General features: G+C 48.5%; 1 protein-coding gene across 4 annotated transcripts in view; it reads left to right on the forward strand.

The window, feature by feature from the left end:
• The window catches only part of Slc2a9 (solute carrier family 2 member 9), a 124,463-nt gene that overhangs the window by 38,899 nt on the left and 59,274 nt on the right, over positions 1-26,290 (forward strand). For all 4 annotated transcript variants that reach the window (XM_050140987.1, XM_050140989.1, XM_050140988.1 and 1 more), the window contains 2 exons: positions 1,931-2,055; positions 6,115-6,260. In XM_050140987.1, coding sequence (XP_049996944.1) covers positions 1,931-2,055; positions 6,115-6,260 — 271 coding nt within the window. The remainder of the gene's footprint in view (positions 1-1,930; positions 2,056-6,114; positions 6,261-26,290) is intronic.

Genomic DNA, 26,290 nt, shown 5'->3' on the forward strand with positions numbered 1-26,290 from the left:
ATTGGGAAGACTTTAGAATAAAGATGTCACCATGTTTGTCCTATAAGCCAGAATCTAGTGCTCAGCGCTCAGTTCTGTGTTGAATGAATAGATGTTTGTAGAGAGAATAAATCCTATTTGTGAGTGACTATGGCAGCTAAACGTGCAGGCAGATTGTGTCATGGTCCCTGGGGGGCTAGATCTTCCTTCAGCAGTGTGGTCTTGACTAAGGTGCTTGCAGGTCTGTTTTCTCAAGATTATCCAACTTGAAGCCGGAGGGAGGGCTCCATGGTTAGGACCATTCCATGCTCTTTCAGAGAACCTGGCTCCAAGTTTCCACACCTGCATGGGGGCTCACAACTGTATATAACTCCAGCTCCAGAGGATCCGATGCCCTCTTCTGGACTATGCGGGCAGCAGGCACTTATGCAGTGCACCGATATAACCACAGATAAAACCCCACACACTTGAAACAATTATATAACTCACAAGGTGACGTATACAGTGAATATACAGTGTTTAAGGCTGCACAGTGAAGCTCGGGTTTGTTAGGTAGCGCCATTATGATAGCCGCACATCATGCCGGCTTTGGAAGGGTGGCTTGGTAGCATCTCCGTATGAGCTACCATGGCTTTAATATACACTAGTTCTCCTTTGAAAACCCTTTGCTTCTCATAAATTAAAAAACAATATGAGGCTTCTTAATTTACCTAGTGGTTGTTGCTGTTGCTGTTGGGGAGGTGCGAAGAGAGGATGCTTCCTAAACTCTTCAACTTCCTAACTCGTCAGCGTCCGTATGGACGAGCCCTGCCTCTGTCATACCTGGCGCTCAGCTTAGAGCCTGTCACAAATCGAGGCTTGAATACAGGGAAGCTGCTGCGTTGGTTCTGCAGGGGAGGAAAAGAAAACACAGCCTCCTCACGCTTCAAAGACAGAGCCATTGCACAATCCAGCTCCCCGCCCCCAAGGAAAGCAGGGATCTCCTCTGTAAGGGCTTAGGGACACATTCTTGAAACAGATAGCTATCCCGACACATAGCAGTAAGAGTAATTATTGTCAGGGGAATTTGTCTGGCTCTTTGATGGTTCCAACCCAGCTTTATATCTGCAGTTCATTAGATCTAAGGCGCCTATAGAGTATTAAGGAATATGATTGTTTTATTGAGGGAGAGGGAAGGAGGGAGGGAGGAAGGGAGGTTGCGAGGAAGGGAGAGAGGAGGAGAGAGAGGGAAGAGAAACAGAGGGTCCACCAGCTAGAACTGTAGGAGGCCACACAGACTGTCCAGCTATTGTCTGGACACCACACTCCGGCCTGTTTCTGTTTGCCTGACTTTCCTTGGCCACTGATTCTAACTTCCAGTTTTTGTCCAATCCCGAGAGGCAGACTAAGTGCCCATCAGAGAGGTGGTACCAGTGAGCTGTACCACTCTGAGCCAGCTCTTCAGGGATCCCCTCCTGAGCCTCTAAGGCACTAGCACCCCAGAGCGGCACCTCCCTTTTCAGAGAATCTTTACATAAATCACTCTTCTAACATGGTTATCCAACGCCCCATGCTAACATCTTTCCACTGGAATACTGAGTGGTTTCTGTTTTTTCTACTTAGCCCGGCTCCTGCATTGTGACTTACACCTTATCTTGATAAAATGCTAGATGAAACTCAGAATTGGTGAAATAAAATCCTTCCACAAGGAATCCATAGCTTTCTACTTGACAGTGCCCCTGTCTACCCCATCGAAAACAGAGAAACAGGGAGTGGGTGCCAGGCTCAAGGTCATACAGCTAAGAGTGGGGGTGACCCATGACCCTAATTCCTAAGCTCATGCTTATTTCACCACCTGAATCTCACTCGATTGACCTTCTGATGGGACTGGCGTCTCTGTTTTGGGGAGGACAGACGCCACCGACATGTGCCTCATCATGCATTGTCCTCATCAAGCCACTTCTCCTTCCAGGAAGTACACGCTGCTGGCCAATAATGGATTTGCGATTTTGGCATCATTGCTAATGGCCTGCTCACTCCAGTCAGGAGCCTTTGAAATGCTCATTGTGGGACGGTTCATCATGGGCGTGGATGGAGGTGAGACTTCAGCCCAGCTGGGGAGGAGGGCACTTCCAGGGCTTGTCTGGAATGGGGAGAGGTGCTTGGAGCTCAGACAGACTTGGAAGAGACCAAGATTCTAGAACCCCACTTAGTAGCTAAGTGTCCCTCTACACAGTGTTATAGCATCCAACTGAAAAAAAAAAATCCCAGGCTAGGTAGAGCTGTTTTACAGTGTGTCTGCTGCCTTCTTTATAAAATCCATAGTCTAGGTGGGAAGATGCGGCTCGCCCAAGGCTTCTGAGCTTCTGGCAGTTCAGTCTCCTGTTCATTCACCAAGTGTTAGATTACTGACTATGCCCCATGTGCTGTGTGCTGGGGAGAACGCAGCCATTGGCGCAAATGGCATCTATTGTGCACAAGTCCCAGGAAGCAAACAAGGCAGGGCAGAAGGCAGGCTAGCAAGGAGGTTTTTGTTTTTGTAGGAAAGCCAGATAGAAGGACCGGTAAAGGTGAGCAGAGACCAGAGTGAACTGAGTGAAAATCTGAGGAACCAGGCTCTCAGTAGAGACGGGAGTGCTGTGGGCCTGACAAGGAAGGTGATTGGCATTTCTGAGGATGAGTGGGGGGCCAAGAAGGCTGGAGAGGAGAGTGTGGGAACTGAGGACGAAAGGTAGCCAGAACCAGAAGGTGCAGCCCGCAGCTAGGACCCAGTGTTGGTGCCGAGTATGAGGGGAAGTCAGGAGGGGCTGAGAGGGGAGGCCATAGATGGTTTTCTGAGTCAAGGCCACCTCTTGGGCACTTGTGTATGAAGAGCAAAGTGGATCCAGGAGTGGGCTCAGGAGAACCAGGGACAGCCTGCATGACTTGGGCAAGACTGTGTGGTAGGGCAGGCAGAGAAGAATGACCAGATTCTGCCCAGGGGGGTAAGGTTTACAGATTAAAGCTGTTGTCAAAACAAACTGGTTTTTCCCTAAACCTGCAGATCTCTGAGCAAAGTTTCTAAGCCTCAGTCAGCTCTAATTGTTTTATATTCTCAATATTTTAATATTACTTTTATTGATTTTGCCAGTCTGTATATGTGGGAGCCAGAGGATGGCTTGCAGGATTAGATTCTCACTTTCCACCGTGAAGCTTCTAGGAATCGAACTCAGGTCAAAAGGCTTGGTTGGTGGTAATCACCTTTACCCAATGAGCCTGCCCATCTACTGTGTTGTGTACTCTTAATCTTGTCAGCTCAGTTTGGGCTCTCTTTCTCACTTGAGATAGAATCCATGAGTAGAGGGATCTCACCCAGCAGAGTGGGGTTTCTTCTCATGGAATGCCACGGGCTCCAAAGCACAGCAGGAGGAGGAAGCCTTAACGTGCAAATGCTGTGCAACACATTAGCCACAGTCTCTCTGGCCAAAGCAAGGCCCATGCTAAGAGCAGACAGAGGTCCAGCTGGGGGTGTGCCTGCAGTGAGGCCAAGCACGGCAGCCTTCCTAACTGTCTGAGTCTCCCCCTGCTGCTCCCTGGAGGGACCAAATAGAAAGCCTGCCCTGGCTGGAAGATGCCAGAATTATCCTTTGTGTAAAGTGCTCAGTCCAGCAGGAGCCAAGCATGCCTCAGCTGCAGGCATGGTGGGGGGTATTCTCATCCTCAGTGCTGCTGCAGCATGCTTGATGCTAAGCTTGTAAGGGGCATATCCAGGATTGGAAGCAAGACAGAAGAAGGTTGCTTGACAGCCTCACCAATGAGGCCCCTGCTCTGCTTTCTCTGGGGGTTTTAATATTTCATCAGGTGCTTTCTCCTCAGCTCTGCCTGCCTCGCAGAAGCATGCTGCACTTGTTGCTCTCCAAATCTCCACAGCCACAGACTCAAAACAAATGCCTTTTAGGCCCCTTTCCTGTGAGCTGTTCAGAAAAGAAGCAAAAGAAAAGGAAGAACAGGGGAACTTTTAAAACATGCCCTGACTTCTGGAACACAGCCTCCTGGAGCTGTGCCAAGCCCCAGAGATGTCATGCTAATTTCTTCTCTCCAAACCCTTAGAGCACAGAGAGCAAAACGAGGGCATTTAAGGTAAGGGAAGAAAGGAAAACTACTAGACCTGAATTAGATCGGCTGTGTGCTTATAATAAAGAATAATTTAAGTCCAGGGATGGGGACACAACTCAGTGGGTGGAGTGCTTGTCTCGCATTCATGAAACCCAACCCAGCACCGTATGAAACCAGATGGGGTTGTACAACCCACATGGGAGAAGGATGCAGAAAGAGCAGAAGTTTGAGGTCATTTTTCACAGGCTCCACTGCCCAATGAGTTCAAGGCCAGCCTGGTCTATCTGAGACTCTACTTCAAAACAAAACAAAGAATTTAAAGCCATGTTACTGATAGTCCTGAACATTCTAGAATGATCTATTAACAAGACTGTTCGCCTAGTTTCTCGTGGAGCATTTGAGTCAGATTAGAAATGTAGGCCATCTCTGATTTTTTTCCCCCTAGGAGATTTAGAGAAACATCAACATACTACTTTTTATATAGAAATAAATATGATTCAATAAAGCATTGGAGACAAATTCACATAGACCGCAGAATTTAAAGCAGGAATTTTGCATTGGTGGAAGATTGAACTGGACATGGCCCAAGCATGACCTTCCCAGAGCTGCCCACGTTCCCTGTGGTAGTTTCCCATCGGCCACAGTAGGAGTTCCCAGAACACAAGCCATGATAGCTACAAGTAGAACCTCCATGGTTCCTGTTGCTAAAGATATGGAAAGTTTCAGAAATAATTAATGTTTTTAACAACCTATCATCCATTATCACCTCATCCAGGTATAATGATGTTGGTAAAGACCCTATCGCTAGATAATGTCAGCCATGGGTAATAGAGGATAGAGACTGGACATGATTTGGAAGATACAAATCCATCTCCTACCGCAGGAGGGGATGTTGAACTGAAGCAGGAAGCATAGGTAGGAATCGGCTTAGGATCTCTGAGAACAGAGGGTTCAAAACAGAAGAACCAAGGACAGTCTTCAAGGGCACAATGGGCTAGAGCGCTCTCTGAGCCCTGAGGTCCACACATTTAGGGGAAATGAATGGCAGGGGAGAGGGTCAGAAGTTGAACAAGGCTGCTTAGGAGTGGCGATGCTTACTGAGGACCAGTCAGCTTGGATAGATGGTAGCAGGCAAGCCCGGATGCATCAGAGACTCACACACAGGCTTATCCTAAATCAGGTGGTCATCACGCCACACTATCTCCCTTCTCTGGACTGTCTCCAGCTATCATATTTTATATAAAGAATCAGAATGAAGGCAGTTAGCCGTTCACAGTTCAGTCTTGCCCCGCTATGTAGAGATCAGCCTTGTCCCTGAGTTTCACAGTGTCCGGTGCCCCTCCTATGGCCTCTACACTCTCCTCTCATCACTGCTATCTCTTCAGTGGAGGTCACATGTTCACAAGGCCACGCGTCTCCTGGTCTCTAAGTAAAAGGTCAGCTACAAGCAAATAGCAGTGTTTGCATGCTGAGTATCTGCAGTTCCCTCCTGTCTGCTCTCACCCCTACGGCGCTGGTGAGCTAGAGAAGTTAATGCTATACTGTATTAGTTCCTTTTCTGTTGCTGTGACAAAAATACTATGACCAAAAGTGACTTGTGAATGGAGTTTATTACAACTTATGGTTTCAGGGTGAAAAAGAGTCTGTCCTGGTGGAGAGGCACAGCAGCCAGTGTGGCAGCAGAGGCAGGAAGTTGTGAGAGAATAGAGAACACTGGAAGTTGACAAAGCTTTGAAATCTCAATGCCCGCCCCCAGTGATGCGCTTCCTCCAGCAAGGCTACACCATCTAAACCTTCCAAAAGAGCACCACCCACCTATTGGGGAATAGATGTGCAAATGCTAGAGCCTATGGAGGACATTTCTCATTCAAAGTATCGCACACACTCATGACTGTGGCCCATACTGCTTCTTCCCCCATGACAGTTATCTTCACCGTGAGCTGACATGTGCTCTCCCATGGTCTTGGTGTCGTGGGCAGGAGACACATCAGCACCTGTAAGTGCTCTTCCTGTGACCACGTGTGAGCCAGGGCCTCTCTCACTGCTGTGTCTTTTCCTCAGGCATCGCACTCAGTGCGCTCCCCATGTACCTCAATGAGATCTCCCCCAAGGAGATCCGAGGCTCACTGGGCCAGGTGACTGCCATCTTCATCTGCATCGGCGTGTTTGTTGGGCAGCTGCTGGGCTTGCCTGAGCTCCTGGGAAAGGTAAGTGTGGCTTTTCGGACCACCATAGCTGCTTTCCTCTCACTGTTACCAGGCCACAGGGAGCCCTCAGAAGTCTCCTCTCTGAGGTAGCAATTCCTGAGGGCTTGTGTAGTACACATTCATGGACACATTCTTAGAGCATAAATATTACATAAAGACTCAAACCTTTAGGTTCAAGTCCACGGCTCACCAACCAATGACAACAGCTAAATTTGCATTTATACAAGCTTTGCTCTCTATGCTTGGGGGTTGGAGAGATAGCTCAGCAGTTAGGAGCACTGGGTGCTCTCCCAGAGGTCCTGAGTTCAATTCCCAGTCAATCACATGGTGGCTCACAACCATCTATAACGAGATCTAGTGCCCTCTTGTGGCCTACAGGCATACATGCAGGCAGAATACTGTTTACATAATAAATAAATAAAATCTAAAAAATCTATATGCTTCTTACCCGAATATTTGGTTAGTTGTAGTTGTGTTGTTTTCATAGGATCGTGACATACACATGGTTCTGCAGCTTGCTTTTCTTTTCATTTTACACATTTTTGGGTGTCTTTCCAAGAAATTCACTAACCCTACCACAATCTTGAGTTTGTCTTTTTTTTTCCCCTAAATATTTGTTCAGTCTTCTAATTTCCCTTGCTGTATGAGGAACAGGAAGGATTAGAATCTCAGTTCAACAATGTACTTACTTGGTGGGCTTGGCAAAGAATTAAGTTCATCTAGGTTGGTATAGAGTGGGGTTAAGCCCTAGAGCATGCCCAAGGGTGAGTGAGGGTTAGGGAATGGAGATGGGGTCTGGGAGAGGAGAAGCCATAGAGACAGGATGAGACAACGGAAGAGGCCTCCAGATGAAAGCAGTGTCTGTGGTAGTAACTGAGAGGGTCTGGCACCAAGAGAGCAGGAATGAACCATGTGGGCGAGGAAGATGCATGAGTAGGGTGAAGGCGAGGGGCTGCTCACTGAGCCCAGCAGGATGCTCCAGGGGCACAGCAGCGGGGCGGATTCATGGCAGAAGGGGCTATGAGGAGGTAAGGGAAAGGGAACAAACTGGAGTGGGGAGGATGAGGCTGGCTCAGAAATCCGTGGCTGCTGGCACATGTGGCCAGAGCCAGCAGTGTCTGGGGTTAGGGATCTGTGCATTGGTCAAGACCTGGAAGGAAACCGAGTCCATGGTACCTACCACCTGTGATGGGTGAGGGGGATGGTAGGAGGGTGGCCCAGACGCTTCCTGGGTATACAGAGGCCTCTCCGGGCCTCCTCTGGGACAAGTGCAGGAAGGATGAGGACAGGATGCATCAACTCACGACTAACGCAGCCAAAGACTGACTGCTCTGAGTACTTAACAGTGCTCGATGCCCACAGCTCTTAGCACCTGGGTATGGCAACAAGACAGCTTAATGAGAAAGCGCACCAGGAGAGCACTCACGGGTAAGGATGCTTTAGTGAGACATCCAAAGCCTTACCATTGCCTCCTGCCTAGATCCTGCCTACAGCTTAGAACCTGGAACTGAGAGATGGACAATGCAGGACTCAAGGACTTTCACATCTGTCTGCTCAGCGTGTCTCACCCAGCCACGAACCCAGCACTGGCTTCTCTGGGATGTTCCAGCTTAGGAAAAAGGGGTCAATTCTGCATGGGCTTCTGTGCACTGCCTGACCTCACTAGCTCTGGATCCAGCTCCTATCTTACTCAGTAGAGGTTCCATAGGTCCACTATGCGGAGATCAGAAGACAACTTTCCGTGACGGGTTGAACTAGGCTCTCAGGTTTGCATCCAAGCTCTTCCCCTGGGGGAGGCGTCCAACCTGCCGTTAGCCTGTGCAGGGCTCCTCACATCTCAGTTGGACCAGATTGTCTCCGAGCCACCTGCCTCTCACCTCTCTGTGTGCCTTGTCTGGAGTGGCTGCAGGCACACTCTTGTTTTCCTCTTTTACAAAACCAGAAACAATGCCTGCTCTGTACTTCCGATTGTCTGGTGCCTGACAGTTTCCATAATTAGTGTGAACGTGTGGAAACTGTCTGCCGGGGTGAGGTCTCACATTAAAAGGTTCGTTTGCTCCCTCCGTTTAAAGATATTTTTAAGTTCCCAAAGTGAACATTTGTCAGCGACAATAAAAACAATATGGCAACTACAGCCCGAGCCCTCACAGTATAAAAGTGTATATTAAAGCTAATAAATAGCAGACCTGTTCTCCAGGTATTAAAACGGTAAGTGCTTGCTTTGCTGGACTCTAACTTCCTTGTCGGTCATCAAACCTTTCGGATGTCAATACTGAGGCCTTTCTGTTAGCCCAGGCCCTCCTGACAGCTCCGACTTCATTCATTCACTTAGTCAGTTAACAAATGGTTAAAACATTGAGTTGGATGCTGGGGTCCAGCAGTCAGTACTCCAGATACATTCCTCTTAATGAGGCTTTATAGATGGCAAGAGCTGTGTGACCATTAGCAGGTCACCCCTTCCCCAGCATTCTTGGTAGCAGGCCTGGCTCAAAGTCCCACATCCCCATGTCCTACCTAAATACCATTTCCTCTGGGAGCACGTTGCCGAGAAATCTGTCCTCAGAGCACCTTGTGCACCGGTCTCTCCTGTTCTGTGGTTTCTGTTTGCTTCCATGTTTCCTCTGCCTTGGGGAGTGCATCTTGCTGATGGTTGCTAGAGTCCAGAGGTGTCAAGCTTATCCACCCCCTCAGCAAGTCTAGGAAGCCCCATCAGCTGTGTGCCAGATGCTGGAGCTGGCTGCCGCTACTGCAAACATGGGTAGCCAGAAGAGACGCCGCACTCATGGAAGCCACGGGGAGGCAATTAGCAGTGGCTGGCAGATGATGGAAGAAGCAGGACGCTGGCCTTGCAGGGGGAAGAATGGTTTTCCTGCAGAAGTAATATGAAATGAATGTGATAAAAATAATTAGAGTTTGTATTGGCCAGGGCTGGGGGCGGGGACTAAGTGAAGAGGAGCCGGCTAAGCAGAGAGAACAGTTTAGAAAGACCCTTGTTTAGAGGCAGAAAGACCTCCGCTGGGCCGGGTCCCTTTGCGTCCCTTTGCTCAGGTCTTGGCCACCTTCTGTCTCTTGTCATTTGATAATGGCCATTGTAAGGGCGGGAGGTGATACTTCACTGTGATTTTGATTTGCATTTTCCTGCTGATTAGTGGAGTTAAGTACCTCTTCAAGTATCCATTGGCTGGTTTTAAAATTTTCTTTTACTCGTTAATTTTGTGTGTGTGTGTGGTCCTGAGATTGTCTGCCTGTACCAGGTGCACAAGGTGCCCTTGGAGGTCAGAAAAGGGCATCAGATCACCTAGAGCTCTTACACGGAGATGTCCAGTTTCACCAGCATCTCAGCCAAGGCCAGAGGGATTGCCCCAGTTAAGCAGGAGCAGATGGGATTGGAGGAATCTGTGGGTGATGGTCTGCGGCAGCTTAGGAAGAGTCAGTGAAATCTCTGGGTGGCTGACCTGTTAGCCAGGTAGAGTAGTAATAGTACAAGATCCCAAGTCAGGAGCCAGAGTGGAGGAACAGGAGCTTTTTAGGGACCAAAGTGACAACGAATGGCTCAGGTTAGAGACCACGGGGAAAGAAGCAGAGCTGACCTGAGCATAGCCAGCACCTCTGTTCCCCGGCCGCTAGTGCTGCCCTGGAATAGCAGGGCACATCAGCTGGACTCTGGCATGTTGGGCCAGCAGCTGTGCCCACCGCCCCACCTGGCCAGCATAGAAGGCACTGATCCCTGCAAGCTGTCTTTCCCTGTGTTATTTTTTTTATTGCTATGATAAAAGAGCTGAGGAAAACATCTTAAAGGAGCAAACATCTATTCTGGTTTGTGAAACTCAAATTTAAATGTCAGAAATTTAGTCCACGGTCAGCTAGCTGCATCACTGAGGGCTTGCTTGTGTTAAGGTGGGACTTAATGACAGCGTGCACGGTAGAGGAAGATGCTTCCCCCAGTGCAGTGAGGAGGGAGGGTGGGAAGGGAGGGCGAGACAGAGAGATAAAAAGGAAGAGAGAAAGAGAAAGAGAGAGAGACCAGCAGGGAGAGACACAGACAGACAGAGAGACAGAGGGTAACAAGATCTATTCCTCAAAGGCATTGCCCCAGTGAACCCAACCACATAGATGTTAATTCACTGGTAAGGTCAGAGCCCTCGTGGGTCACTTTCCCAAAGTGTCCCCTGGGAACACTACACTGCGGACCAAGCCTTCAACACATGAGTCTCATTCTCAGGGGGACACCACCTCCAAATCCTAATACTCCCCATCAAATTGGATTTTCTAGTCTGAGCTGGCTCTGGCTGGAACAGTGGTTCTCAACATTGTTTCCTAACGCTGCGACCCTTTAACACTGTTCATCACATTGTGGTGACCCCCCCCCAACCATAGGATTATTTCAGTGCTACTTCAGAACTGTGGTTTTGCTACTGTTACTAATTGTAATGTAAATATCTGATATGCGACCTCAAGTGAGTCGCGACCCACAGGTCGAGATTCACTGGGCTAGGAGACTGTGCGTAGCTAAGTAAGCATCTTGGGTTTGGATTTGTTTGTTGTATTTTTTCATGTGCACTCTGTGAAGGTGGCAATTGGGCTTTTGATGAGGGAAAGAACATCAGACGAAAGTTTTTTCTTCATCTCCTCTGGGGTTTTGTGAGTGGGAGCCACGGGCATTTCCCCAGGTGTGCGGATTTCATTCTTTTATTTTAATCCTGTTTCTCATTTACCTTCAAAGATGGAGACATCTACGCTTTTAAAAACTCGGGTGGGTTCTTTGAAACACAAAGGAGGGAGGAAGTGGTGAGAGTCACTTTTGGACTGGGATGGCAGAAGACAGAGAGTGATCCTGGTCCAATTGATGCCATAAATTTCACCAGACTTGTAAAACCAGGGGTGGTGGGACGTTTCTGTGACAGTTTTTTGCTTCTGAGGGACATATTAAAAGGCATATTAATGAAGCATTTCTCTAACAAAGATGAAAAAGAAGGAACTTGGATGGAGACCATAGGCAAAAAAAATGGAACGGGAGGTGTGGACACACTTGGGCAGCCGCTGTGGCTGAAGCATCGGGCTGGGCAAGTGGAAGCTCAGAGCTGGCCTCTTCTTCCAGGCAGGGATGCCAACCACACACTTCATATCCAAGTTGTTCCAGCTCAGAGCTGTGCCCTTCACGCTGGCAGGGCAAGCTCTTTATCTACCCAGCCGTCTCCCTCGCTGTGCCTGTTAGAACACTTGACTCTCAGAATACGGTATAAAACCCACCCACACGTGCTTTTCCTCCCCGCCTTTATTTCAGTTTCTCTAAGGTACCTCTTAGGTCAAACACCCCTTCCCCATTCATGCTTGCGGTGCCCTTAGACACATATCAAGTTAGCACGTGCCCATCATGTCCCTGGGGCCCACCCTGAAAGGGTTAAATAGTGTGTGTCTTTGTGTCCAGCACAGTCCCCTCTGCCTCTACTGTTCAAAGCTGGAATCTTTCCTTTGCTCATTATCCCCAGGGACCCACAGGACCATTCTCATCTCAAATAAAACCGCTATCGAATGTTCGATCCAAATTACATTAAACCGATACACTGATTTGGGAAGGCTGAGATCGGTTCCCGATTTTCTGCTGAGAAGCATGTTTCCCTACTCATTTTGGTGCTCCTTAATATTACTTAGTTGTAGTGACAGGAGTGCTGTATTTCATTTCTTTTTATTATTGCCATTATTATTTATAGCTGTAGCTCCCTGCCTCTCCCCTCCCCCTCAGCCCTCTCCCAAGTCCCCATGCTCCCATTTTACTCAGGAGATCTTGTCTTTTTCTACTTCCCTGGATGCAGGGTTTTGAGCCTTACACAAGCTAGGCCACTCACTGATTCCCAGCCCTGCTGCTGCATTCTTTGCCAAGAAAACAGACGCTGTGACTGTGTATTGACTCCCAAGCTATTCTGTTTTGTTGCTAATGGAATTTCTTTTCTGCATTTTGTTTTCCAACTGGTGATTGGCAGATTGGTGTATGCTGATCTGGGACACTTTTTCACTTCCCAGTTGTGTTTATCACTTGCTTACTTAGATAGTTCAAACTGATGGCTGTTGATGGCATCCTCAGGGCCATGGTCTCCCCTTCCTCTCTAGCAGCCATCATCACTTCCCCCCACTGACATCCATGACGGGTTGTGGTCTCAAGATGCTGCCACTGCCACTTGGCACAGTGGGAGTCAGTGGAGAGTTTTATTAGAAACAACTATCATGTTTCCCCCTTTCTATTTAAAGGTTTGTTTATTTTTAATTTCTGAGAATGAATGAGGACTTGCATGCATGTTTGTGCACCGCTGGGTGCGGTGCCTGCAGAGGTCAGCAGAGGGCATCAGATCCCCTAGAACGGGAGTTACAGATGGTTGTGAGTTACTGTGTGGGTTCTGGGAACAGAGCCCAGGTCCTCTGCCAGGTAGGAAATGTTTAAAGCCCTAAGGCAATTCTCAAGTCCCAATGATTATCTTAATTTTTTCCCAAATTGCTGACAATTTTTTTTGAAAGAAAGATCCACCTCTTGACACATCCTCTTCGCTGTCTTCCCTCTGTGACATTTTGGAAGATAGATTTGACAGTGTTATTTCTAGACCTTTTAATTTGCCACGTTCTCAAGAGACACTTTCCCAAATAATTTGTCATTTTGATTGCAGTTAAGTCAAACTACTCAGAGTCTTCAATCCCACATAGCTCCGATTTTCTCATTGCTATTCATCATGTTCTGTTTTGTTTATAAAAACTAATGTATGTGTGCTTTCCTTTGGGGAAACATGAAGGTTGATTCTGTGGTCATTTTGTGGTGACCACAAAAACAAACACTCTGTGTTTGCTTAAGAAGATAACTCCTTCTAGTGCTATAAATGCAGTCCCAACGGGGAAAGTGTTTATAAAAGACCTTAAATCAAAACAATTACCCATGACATTAGAAAGCAGAGACAATGCATGCCACTGTCACAGAAGGAGTGACCTTCTGGGGAAGGGACCCACGCAGTCACCACACCACAGCTAAGTATCTCTTGCCAGCCAGCCCCAGGCTGTATCCAGTCACTACCGTGCAGAGGGGATTTGGATAAGCTGGTGAACATCGAAGAGAGTGTTTCCTAGCTACACAATAGGTTTAATAGTGGTGTCTCTCCCATGGTTGGTCCACATGCCATGGAATACACAGCAGGCTCTTAGAGCAGACATGAAGCTGGTATGAAGTTGGTGCAGCCATGCACCGGTATGAAGTTGGTGCAGACATGTACTGGTATGAAGTTGGTGCAGACATTCAGCTGGTATAAAGTTGGTTCAGACATACAGCTGATATAAAGTTGGTGCAGCCATGCAGCTGGCATGAAGTTGGTGCAGACATGCAGCTGATATAAAGTTGGTGCAGACATACAGCTAGTATAAAGTTGGTGCAGACATGCAGCTGGTATGAAGTTGGTGCAGACATGCAGCTGGAATGAAGTTGGTGCAGACATGAAGCTGGAATGAAGTTGGTGCAGACATGAAGCTGGAATGAAGTTGGCACAGACATGCAGCTGGAATGAAGTTGGTGCAGACATGTGGGTGGTATGAAGTTGATGCAGACATGAAGCTGGTATGAAGTTGGCACAGACATGCAGTTGGTATGAAGTTGGTGCAGACATGCAGCTGATATAAAGTTGGTGAAGACATGTGGGTGGTATGAAGTTGATGCAGACATGCAGCTGGTATAAAGTTGGTGCAGACATATGGGTGGTATGAAGTTGGTGCAGACATGTGGGTGGTATGAAGTTGGTGTTAGCCACCACTTAACTCATGCTCAACACTAAGAATGAGAGTTTCATTTCTGTCCAGGTTGAAAGCTCAGTCTTGGAGAGGATTGACTCCAGTGCCTATGGCACTGAGGCCGTGGCCCGAGCTTCCCGGCTTTAAGCCCACATCTGTGTAGTAGGACCTCTGGTCCCCTGTGGGAAGATCAAGAAGGGCACCCCAGAGCACAGAGCCCTGAGGGGTCAGTCCCTCTTGGTCTCTATGTATCTCAAATGAATTCCACCCCAGGAGTATAAAAGTTCTTGTTTTCAGTGAACTTCCTGACTTAGCACCCAACAGACTTCTCTGAAATTTAGGAAGGAGAGAGCTTTTTGCTTTTATCAAGAGAATATTCATCTGTGAGAATATATTTCAAGAATTTTCACCTGGGAAAAATGTCGTCAGTCACCCTGACTTGAAAGTTACACCTTTCATCATAGAAGGAGGATTCTCATGTGGGTACTGCCTTGCCGGCTTCTATAGCGCAAGAAAATACCAGGTTGTTTGAGAGCAGTCACAAGATGAACACCTTTGTATACTCATTCTCTGTGTCTCCATCTTCTTCTGCCTCCTTCCTTCCTTCCTTCCTTCCTTCCTTCCTTCCTTCCTTCCTTCCTTCCTTCCTTCTTTACTTCCTTTCTCTTTTCTCTGTGTGTGTTTTTGTACATATGTGTACACATCTGTTTGTGTGCATCTTGGGTCCATACATGTGTATGTTCATGTGGTGGTCAAAGGATAACTTAGTTGTCATTCCTTAGGCAATTTCCACCTTTTTATTTTGAGGCAGTGTCTCTCATTGGCCCAGGACTCACAAAGCATGCCAGAATGAGGCCCACAAGCCCAGGAATCCACCCACCCACCACACTGCAGCATGCCTAGGAGACCGTGCTTATAAGGCAAGCATTCTCCTGACCCACCTTGTATTCCTAATGTTACACCGAAGTCTGAACACCATTACCAAAAGACATCCAGTCCTCTTTAGACATACGGGCTTTCCACACAAGATGGCAGCTGCATGGTTTCCCCCATGACAAGGTTTGGATTTCCCAGGAGGGTGACATGGAAAACTTGGTGACCCATTTCCCATTTCCCCTTAACATTTCAGTCACCCTCCTTCCCCCAGAACAGCTAAGCCAGGGGACATAAAGTTGAAATACCCCAAACTTCCATCCCCGGATCATCCCTGAACCCCTCTCAGAATGTGTCTCCATGCTTCTCCTGCTTCCTTTCATTTCCTTTAATTGCTTAGTCCTTCAAGGGTCGAGGGCAAGGCCCTTCTTAAGGTGCCTTCTATCCTGCCAGGCACTAGAGTTAGCTTTTTCCACACGAGACTCCTTCCTCCACCTCTCTCTATTTCATGTTCTAGTCAATCGGTTGTTCACCTGTTGTTACTTCCCGGAACACAAGATCAAAAGTCTCCTCTTTGTTATGTTCAAATGCAGAGTCTATCCACCCCCATCAGGGAGGAGGAAAGGTACCCTTTTGACCTTTGAACTTAAACCTTCTAGTGCTTCTAAGAATCTAACAGGACCCCACTAATGGTCATTAGTGGCTTGAATGACAATGGTCTCCATAGGCTCATATATTTGAATACTTGGTTCCCAGTTAGTGGAACTGTTTGGGAAAGATTAGGAGATGTGCTTTTATTGGAGGTACCTCACTGGGAGGTGAGCTTTGAGATTTCAAAAGCCCATGACATTCCCAGTTAGCTCTTTCTCCCGGCCTCACAATTGTTATCTAAACATGGAATCCCTCAGCTTCCGCCCCAGTGCCGTGTCTGCCTGCCTTCTGCCATGCTCCCCACCATGATGGTCATGGGCTCACCTCTGAAACAGTACGCGAGCTCCCAATTAAATGCTTTCTTTCATAAGTTGCCTTGGTCATGTTGTACCTTCCAAGTAACAGAGCAGAAACTAAGGCATTCAGCCTATGCTTATTTATGGGCTGGGAGGAGCGTAGACGAGACTCCTGCTGCCCGTCAAGCACTCATGGTGTCTGGCTAGGGTGAACCACCTCTCCAGACTTCCAGGTCTCTGTACATCAAAAACAGTCTCCATTTTGATTTAGCTCCAAGGCTCCTGGCCACTTGAACTTCTGATGTGGTGATTCATCCCTCCAGTGGGGGCACTTTACCTCCAGAGTCAGTCCAGCCATACCAGCTCTAGCTGCAAGCAAGGGAGCAAAGGAAGCAGAGATAAATTTAACGGTTTTTGAAGTCGTGTCAAATGGAATTGTAAAGAAGGCCTTTGAGGCTCGTCTGAGCCTAGCTATCTTCTTTCTGAAGGGCCGCGGGGGAAATGATTAGTAAGGTTGCCCTTTGAGGAATGCTGTGAGCAGGAGTAGGAAGGGAGGCGATTCTGGAGGTGAGTCACACGCCCCTGAGGACTGTGCCTCCACTCCCTGGCTAAACCGCCCACTGCATTGCTTTCTCCTGCAAATACTGTCTTCCATGGCAGGTGCCTGGCATCCATAAACCTCACCTCCATATATTAAACACTTATAATTATCTGGGCTTCTTAGTACACTGGACCCCCAAAGGGAGGAGTCAGGGAAAGCTTTTACAGGCAGGATACTCACAAGTGTCAGAGCACAGAGGAGTGGCCTGAAAAACAAGTGTGCCCTATATGGCTTTAAGGAAACCCAGGGGCAGGACAGCTGTGGGGAACACATGCAATGGAAATCTTTCTAGAGACGTTGATATCTGCACTGTAGTGTGAGGGACAGTCACCCAAGTGGGAGGGAAGGGAAACACAGGTCGAAGAAGAGGGAACCAAAAGCCCATGCAAGAACAAAGAAATCAAGAGAAAGTCTAACGTGTTTGAAAATCGAGAATGCTGCAATAATCCCACCTAGGACACGATGCCCGGCGATGGGACGGGCAGCCAGCTGCTCCCACGTGTGATAGCCCTGTGGGAAGTGAGCTGACCAGGATGTCAGGAAGTGCTGTGACATGGACAAGCTAAACAAGTGACTTCAGCTCTCTAAGGCTCAGCGTCTGTGTCTGTAAAATGAGAATGACCTAACTCCATGGAACCACTGTCACCATGGAGACACCGGGTGTGTTGTGTTCAGCCTTGGGGTCTACAGACAACAGCCATCATGCCAAGCAGACGACTGTGTCCCCTAAAATGAAGACCTATTCCCTGCTGCATTCAGAAGCCCCTGACGTGTGGGTCCAACCAAGATTCAGTTCTGATCTGCTCTTACCTCCAGCACTACTCTCCCTTCCTCTCCCTCCATAGACTAGCCCCACCCTCCCACCGTCTCACACTACTCAGGCAACTCTGGGGAATCCTCCTTGCTCCCTCCTCTACAACTACACCACCCACTTTAAGGAAGACCCAACTCAAACGGCAGAAAGTAGCAGTTTCCCTGGCCCTCTGAAAGGAATGGAGGTGTACGGTTGGGCCCAGTAGGGTTTCCAGTAAAGCTTTCCTTAACCGCAGAGTGCTCGAATCGACTGGGGTGCTTCCGCAGGAGGGTTATCCTGGAGATGCCCTGCCTTCTTGTCCCCTTCCAACTGCATCTTGACTGTCTTAGGGTTTCTATTGCTTGGTAAACAGCAGGAATATAGACACCCTAGGGAGGAAAGGGTTAATTTCAGCTCTCATGTCTGATCACAGTCCATCATCCGGGGGAGTCAAGCAGAAACCTGGAAACAGGAACCTGGAGGCAGGCACAGAAGCAGGAGCCATGATGGGGGTGCTGCTTACTGGCTTGCTCACCCTGGCTTGCTCAGCCTGCTTCATTATAGCACCCAGCTCAGGGCTGGTACTACCCGTGATGGGCTGGAGCCACGCACATTAACCACTCATTAAGAAAATGCAGGCTTCCCTACAGCCCAATCTTATGGGGACAGTTTCTCAATTGAGGTTCCGTCCTCTCAGATGACTCTTATCTTGTGTCATAAGACTATCCAGTACAGGCATTTTGAACAAAGACTATTTTAATAAGTTCTGCTGTCCCATTTCCCCCACCTGCTACCCTTAGCGTGCCTGCTCCAGTAACCTCCCATGGGCTTCTTTTCTGCTTCCATGCCCTTTGTGTCCTCTGCCCACACCCACCCCTCCTAGCGCACTCCGTACTGTGATGCTCTTAGTTTTAATTGCTGAGAACTTTTCCTCCGTGCCTTCACCTTCCCATGACATCCCACGCTTGCTTCCTCACACTGGAGTGGAGTCCCCCTGCATTGTGTCTCTCTTTATCTCTCCTCTGTGCTAGAGGCTCTTTCCAAATATCTGCTGCTTTCCTTCATATTTTAAAAGGAACTAAGCAGATCCTGGTGCAGGTTGGGCCCCGCACACACGGCCTGAGAATGTGCACAGAGTTTCTATGGTTACTGCACCCACATAAGCAAGCACTTGCCTTTTCTACTTTTTTTTTTCCTCCAAAGGTCCGTTTCTCTTACCAGAGCCAAAGATGCCTATCTTGGAACCTAGGCCCACCACAGGTGGACAGGGGCTCTGGGTTTTATATTGTTGTCAGCCTCATGCTTTGCTACTGGGCCTGGTCTACCCACAGCTGTGATCACCACGTGTGTACTGATCGGGCAAATGGCACTTCTGTGAGGCACGGCAGCAGTTGGCGTAGAAGACGTAGGTAGGGCTTGAGGGTCTTCTCCCAGTCTCCATTCGCAATGCAGAGCCTTGCCTTGTCTTGGGTAGTCATTGTCTGGTGTTGAGCCATTAGGAGTCTCTAGGATGAGAGCCTTGCATCCTTCTGGGTACCCCCACAGATGCTCAAGTCCTCTACCCCCATTTTGTTTTGCCCTCTTCAACACTGGGCTGAAAATCTCACTGCACAATTGTCACCAGAGCAACCTCTTACCCCTATGGTCACTATGCCTGTCAATGCCAATATCACCATGATTAGGAATCAAAGATAAACAAGCACAGACTATCTACCTTGTTTGTTGGGAAGTTTCCTCTTTTTCTGTAAGCCTCTACTATGCAATATCCAGTGACACCCTGAAAACCTCAAACAAATGGATTTTAAAATAGTCAAACTATGAAATGCTAGACTAGAAAGCACCCGCAGGAAAGCTCGAGGCATCCACCCTTAAATGAGGGACTGAGGCTTCCATGGCTCCCAGCTGCACTTGAATGCCCCTGGTGATGGTCTCTCTACCTCCCCAGCAGTGGTTTGCAGGAGGAGGCTGCTGTAGATCACAGTGCCTTGTGGTCCTCTCATAGCATCTTGATCCAAGCTGCACCTCAGGCCTCTTGAATCTGCATCTCCAGAGGCTGTGAATGGCTAGGCTAGCACTGGCCCAGTTTGGTGATCATTGAGAGACTAAGTCAGGATCCAGACATTACCTATTTTTATTCATCAGGCTTTGTGGGCAAACCTGGCTGTGTAAGCAAAAAGCAAGACCAATCTAGTCCCTGCTGCCTATGCTCATGGGAGCATTTGAGCCTGTAGAGTGGACACTGGGCCAGCCAAGCTGACTGCTGTGCCCTGTTGAGGGGAAGAGACAGAAAGAGGCCTCTCCTTGTTCAGCCATGTCTTTATTCCTCATCAGCCAGCATGCACCAATAACTCCCCAATGACTGGGGTCATCTGCAGCCCTGGGGACAGTCTGGTCAGCGTGAGAGGACAGGGATGTGCAGGCAAAGTCCTGCTAGGTAGGACTTTGAGGCAGTGGAAGTAAGGGTACTTCTGTCCCTGAGAAGATGAGGCTTTAATCAGGTTTCTCAAGGAGTGGCTACACTTGAGTCCTGTCTGCACAAGGGGCTGTTGAGGTGTGTAGTGATGGCAATGACAGTCTGACTGAAGTGTGGCTGAGAACCAGCTGCCAGGCTGAGCTCTGCGCATGCGTTCTCCTGAAGCCCCCTGATAGCCTGTACCGTAGGCTAGTTGTTGTCTCTTTCACCTGGCCTGTGCTGGCTACACTAGCTTGTCAAGTAGTAGTGTGTGACCGAACTGTTCCTCTCTGGGCTTTGACTACTGGTCATGGACTTACTGTTAGGAAAATGTGACAACCAGAGCTTGTCTCTTGTCAGCTTCCTGGACCATCAGTGCTGACCTGAATCCCCAGAAGACAGACTCTCAGAGCATCGCAGAAAGTTGGTCCTAGGAGATAAAGACCACAAGCCTGTGGTTCTAGGACTCTCAGTTATTCACTGGTTTAGTGTGCACACACACACACGTGTGTGTGTGTGTGTGTGTGTGTGTGTGTGTGTTGCAGCTCTGTGGACCAAGAGCATATGGGGAGCTGGAAAGCCAAAGGCAGAGATTCCATGATAAATGCTAGAGACACAAGACAGACCCTCCTGTCCTTTCTGAGCATGCCTGTTGATAAAGGAATGACCGCATGACTGAGTTACGGGATTGAGTGCCCTGAGAGCAAAGTGTGCGCACAGGCATTGAGGATGTAAAGTGTCACTGGGATGTGGGGTGGGGGTGCCATGTCCATTCACCAGGTGTTTTGAGGAGATCATGATGGAGGGAAGTAAAAACTAGGGGTGCACGAAGCAGACCACCAGTAACCTGACTGAATCCTGGGGATAACCAGCACTGGGTGATGGGTCTCCAGGCTCTGTCCCTAGGGATATCCGCAGTGAGCTGGTGGGGCAGGGCACACGTCTCAGGGAGTTAAAGGCATGGCAGACGGGTAGATGGCAAAACCATAGTATCGGATAAGCCATTTAGTTTAGCAGGGAAACTGAGGCAGGTGCTCATTTCAGTATTGCTAGGTTAGAGAGGGCTGCCTGAAACATGGGAACACACAAAGGAGATTTTCAGGATTCTTAAACTGGGATGTCACCCTGCAGCAAAGGGCTCAGAGGTCAGGGCTCCAAATAGCTAGACAGAAACCCTGGGTGGGGAGAGAAAGAGAATTGAGGAGGGCAAGGCCCCTCTGGGTGGGGTGTCTATTCTTTAATTCCTAGGCTCATACCCAGACCTGAGATGTGTTCCATACACCCAACTCCAATGTCACAGTCCCTGGGCTTTGGAGACAGCAGATGTGACCTTATACCAGCTCTTAAGTTAGTGTGGATCATATAGGTTGACTGAGGACCCCAGCAAGGGTGTGAGAAGAGGACCAACATTTAATGGCTGTTAGCTTTGTATCAGACTCGTGCTAGGAAATTCTCTCACGCTCACAGTAACCTACAGAGGAAGCATTATCGGCTCTATTCATTTTCTAGCTGAAGAAACGAATCCAACAAAGACCAAGCTCAAGGCCCTGTAGCTAGGAGCAGAAAAATCAGAATGCGAACGTGGATCTAATTTCACAGTTGATGTCCTTCCTCTGACCTTGGGCTCCTGTATCCCCAGATGACGTCCGAAGTTACTAAGGCGAGATCCCATTCATACGGCGTGCCTATACGCATCCCTGTCCCTGTGCGACCCGCTGCATTCGCAAGCCTTCCACCCCGAGTTCTGTTTAGAGGCTGCTGATCCATGAGGGATGAAGAGGCACATGGCAGACAAAGGGAACAATGAGACTCAGAAGTCAGGGTGATTCAAGTGGAAAGCAGAAGGCTGACGAAGGATTTTAATCATGGGTTTCAACTCCAAGGAGCGTGGCTCTGAGAATAGCAGGTAGTTAACTCTTTAGGAAGCAGAAGAGAAGAGAATTGTACAAATATAAAGTCAGGGAATTTGGGAGTGCCTTAGCAAGGTCCTACTACATTATGACATCTTTGAGCCTGTGGACAACAGAGGTTAAGGGCACAGAGCTTATGACCTCCTGCCCAGGTTCAGTACCACTTCCCCACCCCACACAGAGCTATTTATAAGGAATGCAATTGTCAATGGAGTAAAAAGAAATTCTTGTTACTTTGATTTCCTCAGCTGAGAATCAGGAGCCCTAGCAGGGGTGCCAAAGACAGCAAATTTGTACAAACTCAACAATGTCCCATCTAATAGGCTGGCCAGGGACAGTTCAAAGGGTTAAGTGGCCTTCAAAACCAGTGTGGGATTTTTGACTCTCTTTCAAATAGGAGCAGAATAAAGTTGGTTTATGGGTAACTTTTGCTGTCGGACTTCCCAGAAGCCTCAGGTTCCTTATCTATAAGAAGGCAATAATGGAGGCTGCTCTTTGCTATGAGATCGCCTGAGAACCAAACAAGGCACAAGACAGGAAAATCATTCTGAAAACAGGAAATGGTGGTAGGAACCAGAAAGGGAATGAGCATTGTATGTATAGGAGTATGGGGCCCCACAGGGGGCACAGTGAGGGTGGTGTCCTTAGATTGTCTGTCTTGCCATTATTTGTAACAGAGGGAAATGGGATGATAATATAACTTGTACAAGAATCCCTCTCAATGTAGAAAGAGAATCAGACCATTAATCCACATTGAAAATATTTAGAATATAACATAGGATTGTAAGGAATGCAGATGTGATGTTTTAGAAGCTGGAATGGACTCTTGGGGACAGATTTGGAGGTGGTGAAAGACTGCCATTCCACACTCAGGTAGCCATGTTCTAACCCAGGGCACTAGGAAGCTGTGGCCATCAGGTCTCTTCCTTGAGAAGTGGCTAAAGGAGGGAGACGTAAGGTCATTGGAGCTCTGTAGTCATTTGCTGACGGAGCCATTTGCCTTCTGAATCTCAGTTCCTGTACACTCTGAGGTCACCCCTGTGTGCAACAGAGTCTTTGATCAAGGAAGCCCAGCTTTGCACATGAAGTCAGCCTCACAGAATGGCTGATACTTGCTCCTGTCTCTTCCCTTCTCCACCCCGTCGTGTTGTGGTGAGCACTGGCGTTGAGTCTGAGTGCTTGCTGCTGAACTCTGCTCAGGGGGCTGATTTAGCCTAAGAGAACCACCACTCAAATTCCCTAGCTAGCTTGTAGCTGCCAGGCCTGAGAGAGCTGCCCCTCTGCTTAACAAGGGAAGAACCCATGTTGGGGTCAGAAGAGTTAACCAATCATCCAGCGAGACCCCCAGCTTCTCAAGGGATGTCACGTGCATTCCCTGACCTTTCAGGGCTCAGATTTCTGTCCTATAAACCTGAAACTATAGGAATGCTGCAAAGGGAAATACGTTACTGGAAAGTCTCGGCCCTTTAAGGAAAGGCTTAAATTTAAAAAGAAATACTTCAAGAATGGCTGGGGGTTGGGGGGGTCATCTCTAGCGATTGCATCGATGGTCTTGTCACCACTTACCTCACCCAACCGTCTTCCAGCACCTGCTGAACATCTGCCAGGCTTCAAGCACTGGCAGATGTGTCAAGATACAAGACTAGGGATGCTTCTCAAGAAATGCAGTCCAGTTTTAACCCAGGCTTTTTCAAAAAAAAAAAAAAAGAAAAGAAAAAAAAAGAAATGCAGTCCACTGGGAGAAAGAACACTGGAAGACAAAATAATGCTGTTTTTCATAGAGCTACACAGAGAACCCAGCCCACTCCCATAACCATCAGCCTTCTTTAATCAAACCAAGCGTATGGAGAAATATGAAGAGCATCCTGTTGCATCTCCAAGGAGCCTTGGAGGTGGTCAGGGTCTCTACATGTTACCCCCATAAGCAATCAAAGCTTCTCTGGCCAGTGGCTATGTGGCCTGGCCACTTTCAGCCCTCCTGCTTCATTCCTCTGGGATCCCTGCACGCTTAAATTAAGAAATTGACTCTGTAAGATCCACAGTGCCTACTCTGCTTTAAAATGTTTGCTGTTTCGTTGTAGTCCAGTCCAGAAGGGCTTTGTAGCAAGGGTCAAAGTCTTCGACAGCCTGGGAGAAGTAGCCTAGAAGTCTAGCTTTGAAGCCGAGGGCTTACAGTTGAAAGAGCGGGACACAGCTAGGAGATTCATAAACTCCCCAACAGGAAGTTAGGCATCGTCCTGGCCAACAAGATAACCCACACCTGCCCTCATGAGAACAGTGGGTACCAGGACCCTGACCCAAAGCCACTGAGCTGGAGCCCTGAGTCCCTTCCCATTATCTCAGATCTCAACTGGCCTCACAAAGACTCCTCTGAGGCAACTCTTGCGGTATGTTTCGGGCCTCCCCAGGGGGGTCACGTAAGGTTGTCTGATTAATTAGCATACAGAGAAGCAGGTGTACTTAGGGCATTTCATGCATGTCTTGTTTTGTGTGATTCCCCTTTCCACACTCCTATCCTGCATCTCCCTGCTGCCCCCACACCCTCTGCCCCCTGTACTTCCTTCCCCTCTCATAAGTCATGTATTATTCCCCACTCACTGCCTTCCCATAAAACCCATTTTTCCCTTCTTGTGGGACTCTTTCTAGTTTCTCAGTCTTTGCCCAGATTTCCTCCCACCCAGATCCACGGCTCAAATCTAGGGTGCACGAGAGAGAATGCAGTATTGATCTTCACATGGTTACCTTGAATTAAATGTTTTGAAAAACACTTCTAAAAACAGCCTGAAGCTGAGGCTAGCCTCCAGGAGTAGAAAAAGCGACCCTGAAACTGGTCAGTGTATTAGAGAAATCCATCCCCGCCCTCATGCTCATTTGTTTCTCAGTAGAAAGCAGCATCGGGTGCCACTGCAGAGGGACATGCTGGGTTCTTGGCTCATGTGGGTATAATGCCCAGGAGCACCATAGACGGACAGTGCTCCATAAAGACAGAAGGGCAAATTCAGCTCATCTGGCTTGAGCTGCAAGCTTCTGGCTTGTGGCCTTGAGGCTCCTCCCAGGACATCTTAGGATGCTTGTCCACGACCATAATGACTGGAGTATAAACAAAGTCTTGAGTTGCCTGCTCAGGAGCAGGGACTCTTACCTCTCAGTGGGTCACCCTGCACCAGGCTGAAAGACCTTCCTCGATTATGGTAGCTGTTACTGCTCCTTATCAGAATGTTCCTGGTGTGATATTTGCTTGTAACCCACGCATGTCCTCCCATATACCTCAAATCATCTTGAGACTCATTATAATACCTAATGTCATGTAAATAGTTGTTGCACCATATTGTTTAGGGAATGATGACAGAGAAAGAGGTCTGCCTATGAATGTTCTTTCTCTGAATATTTCTGATCCTCGGTGGGTGGCATGTATGGGTACAGAATGTACAGGCAGAACGGACAGACCCTGCTCATTGTTTTCTACCATAGTTTAAAATTGTTAATTGAAATATATGCCAGTTTATACTAAAACCCCTGTGGTTTTTAGAATAGTCACAAATGGTACCAGCAGTACCCGTCTACATTCAGAATCTTCCATGATGCGTGAACGGAGCCCATCTGCGTCCCTCCACACTCCTCACCCACGCTTTTCTCTCTGACCTTCCACAGACCACCTGACTTCTCTCGTGCATGCTCCTCTAGTCACAAGCCTCCCCAGGCTGAAAAGCCCAGCTTTGCCTTGCCAGTCCTTCAAAGGGACATGCAAGGATTGTGCTGGCCTCTGAATAGGAGTAGGCACTAGCTTCAGCAAGGGGAGGAGGACTGGAGTCACCTTGGAGATGAGGACTGAGCCAGCACTGGCCGAGTTCCCCAATAGGCCCCTTCCAGCTGGCTCTGTGCTTCAGGGGTCCCTGCCGTGGCACCTTGGTAATGTCTGGAACTCTTGTGGGCTCTCCTCCATCAGAGTTCCACAGAGGGCCTCAGAAAAGCTGACAGGGACATTGTCTCTCCTGAGAGCCATCACAGGTAGCAAGTGGCTGAGGACAAGCAGTCACATACGCCCAGGGGCTCTGAATAAGCCAGCAGACCTCTGCCCATCATGTGAAGTCTTGTCTAGTTCCAGCGTGTTTCATCCTTTCCTGGATTATTTCCTTTTCCTGTCTTAGGAAATAAAACACGCTAAGGGCTCACCTTGGAGCCAAAGCCTTCACCCTCCCCATCAATGCTGCCTATGTGGCTTGCTCCCATGCAGGGCGCACGGTGGGAGCATATTTGTAAAACTGGGTGACAGACAGTGAAGAATGACACCTTGATGGGCACAAGAATGTATGCTCCATGCTGCACTTAAGTTGCACTGGATGGGGGCCACTGCACCCAGTAAATTGATGGCACCTGTTGGAAATGGCCATTTGTCTTTCCCTACCGTCTGGAAGGTGAAGATCCTCCACGCATAAGGGCTCCTGAGACCATGCCATCCTTACTCCCCCCATCTTCATTGAAAATCGGAAGATGGTGGGCACTGCACAGGGGTCTGGGCCCAGTGTTCACACTCAAGCAAGTCTGTCTCCATGCCCATGGCAACCTGGGAGGAGCCATGCTGGAGGAGTGGAGGGGATTCAAGGAGACCCCAGGCTGGCTGTGGTGGTCCAAGTGCGGGAAGCAGCCATCTCTGGTACTCCCTGGATGGCTTGGCTGCCAGGATCTACTTTCTGTT

Source organism: Alexandromys fortis, unplaced genomic scaffold (genome assembly GCF_014885135.2).
Source record: "Alexandromys fortis isolate MF-2015 unplaced genomic scaffold, M_Fortis_MF-2015_v1.1 scaffold_7, whole genome shotgun sequence".
Classification (NCBI taxonomy): domain Eukaryota; kingdom Metazoa; phylum Chordata; class Mammalia; order Rodentia; family Cricetidae; genus Alexandromys; species Alexandromys fortis.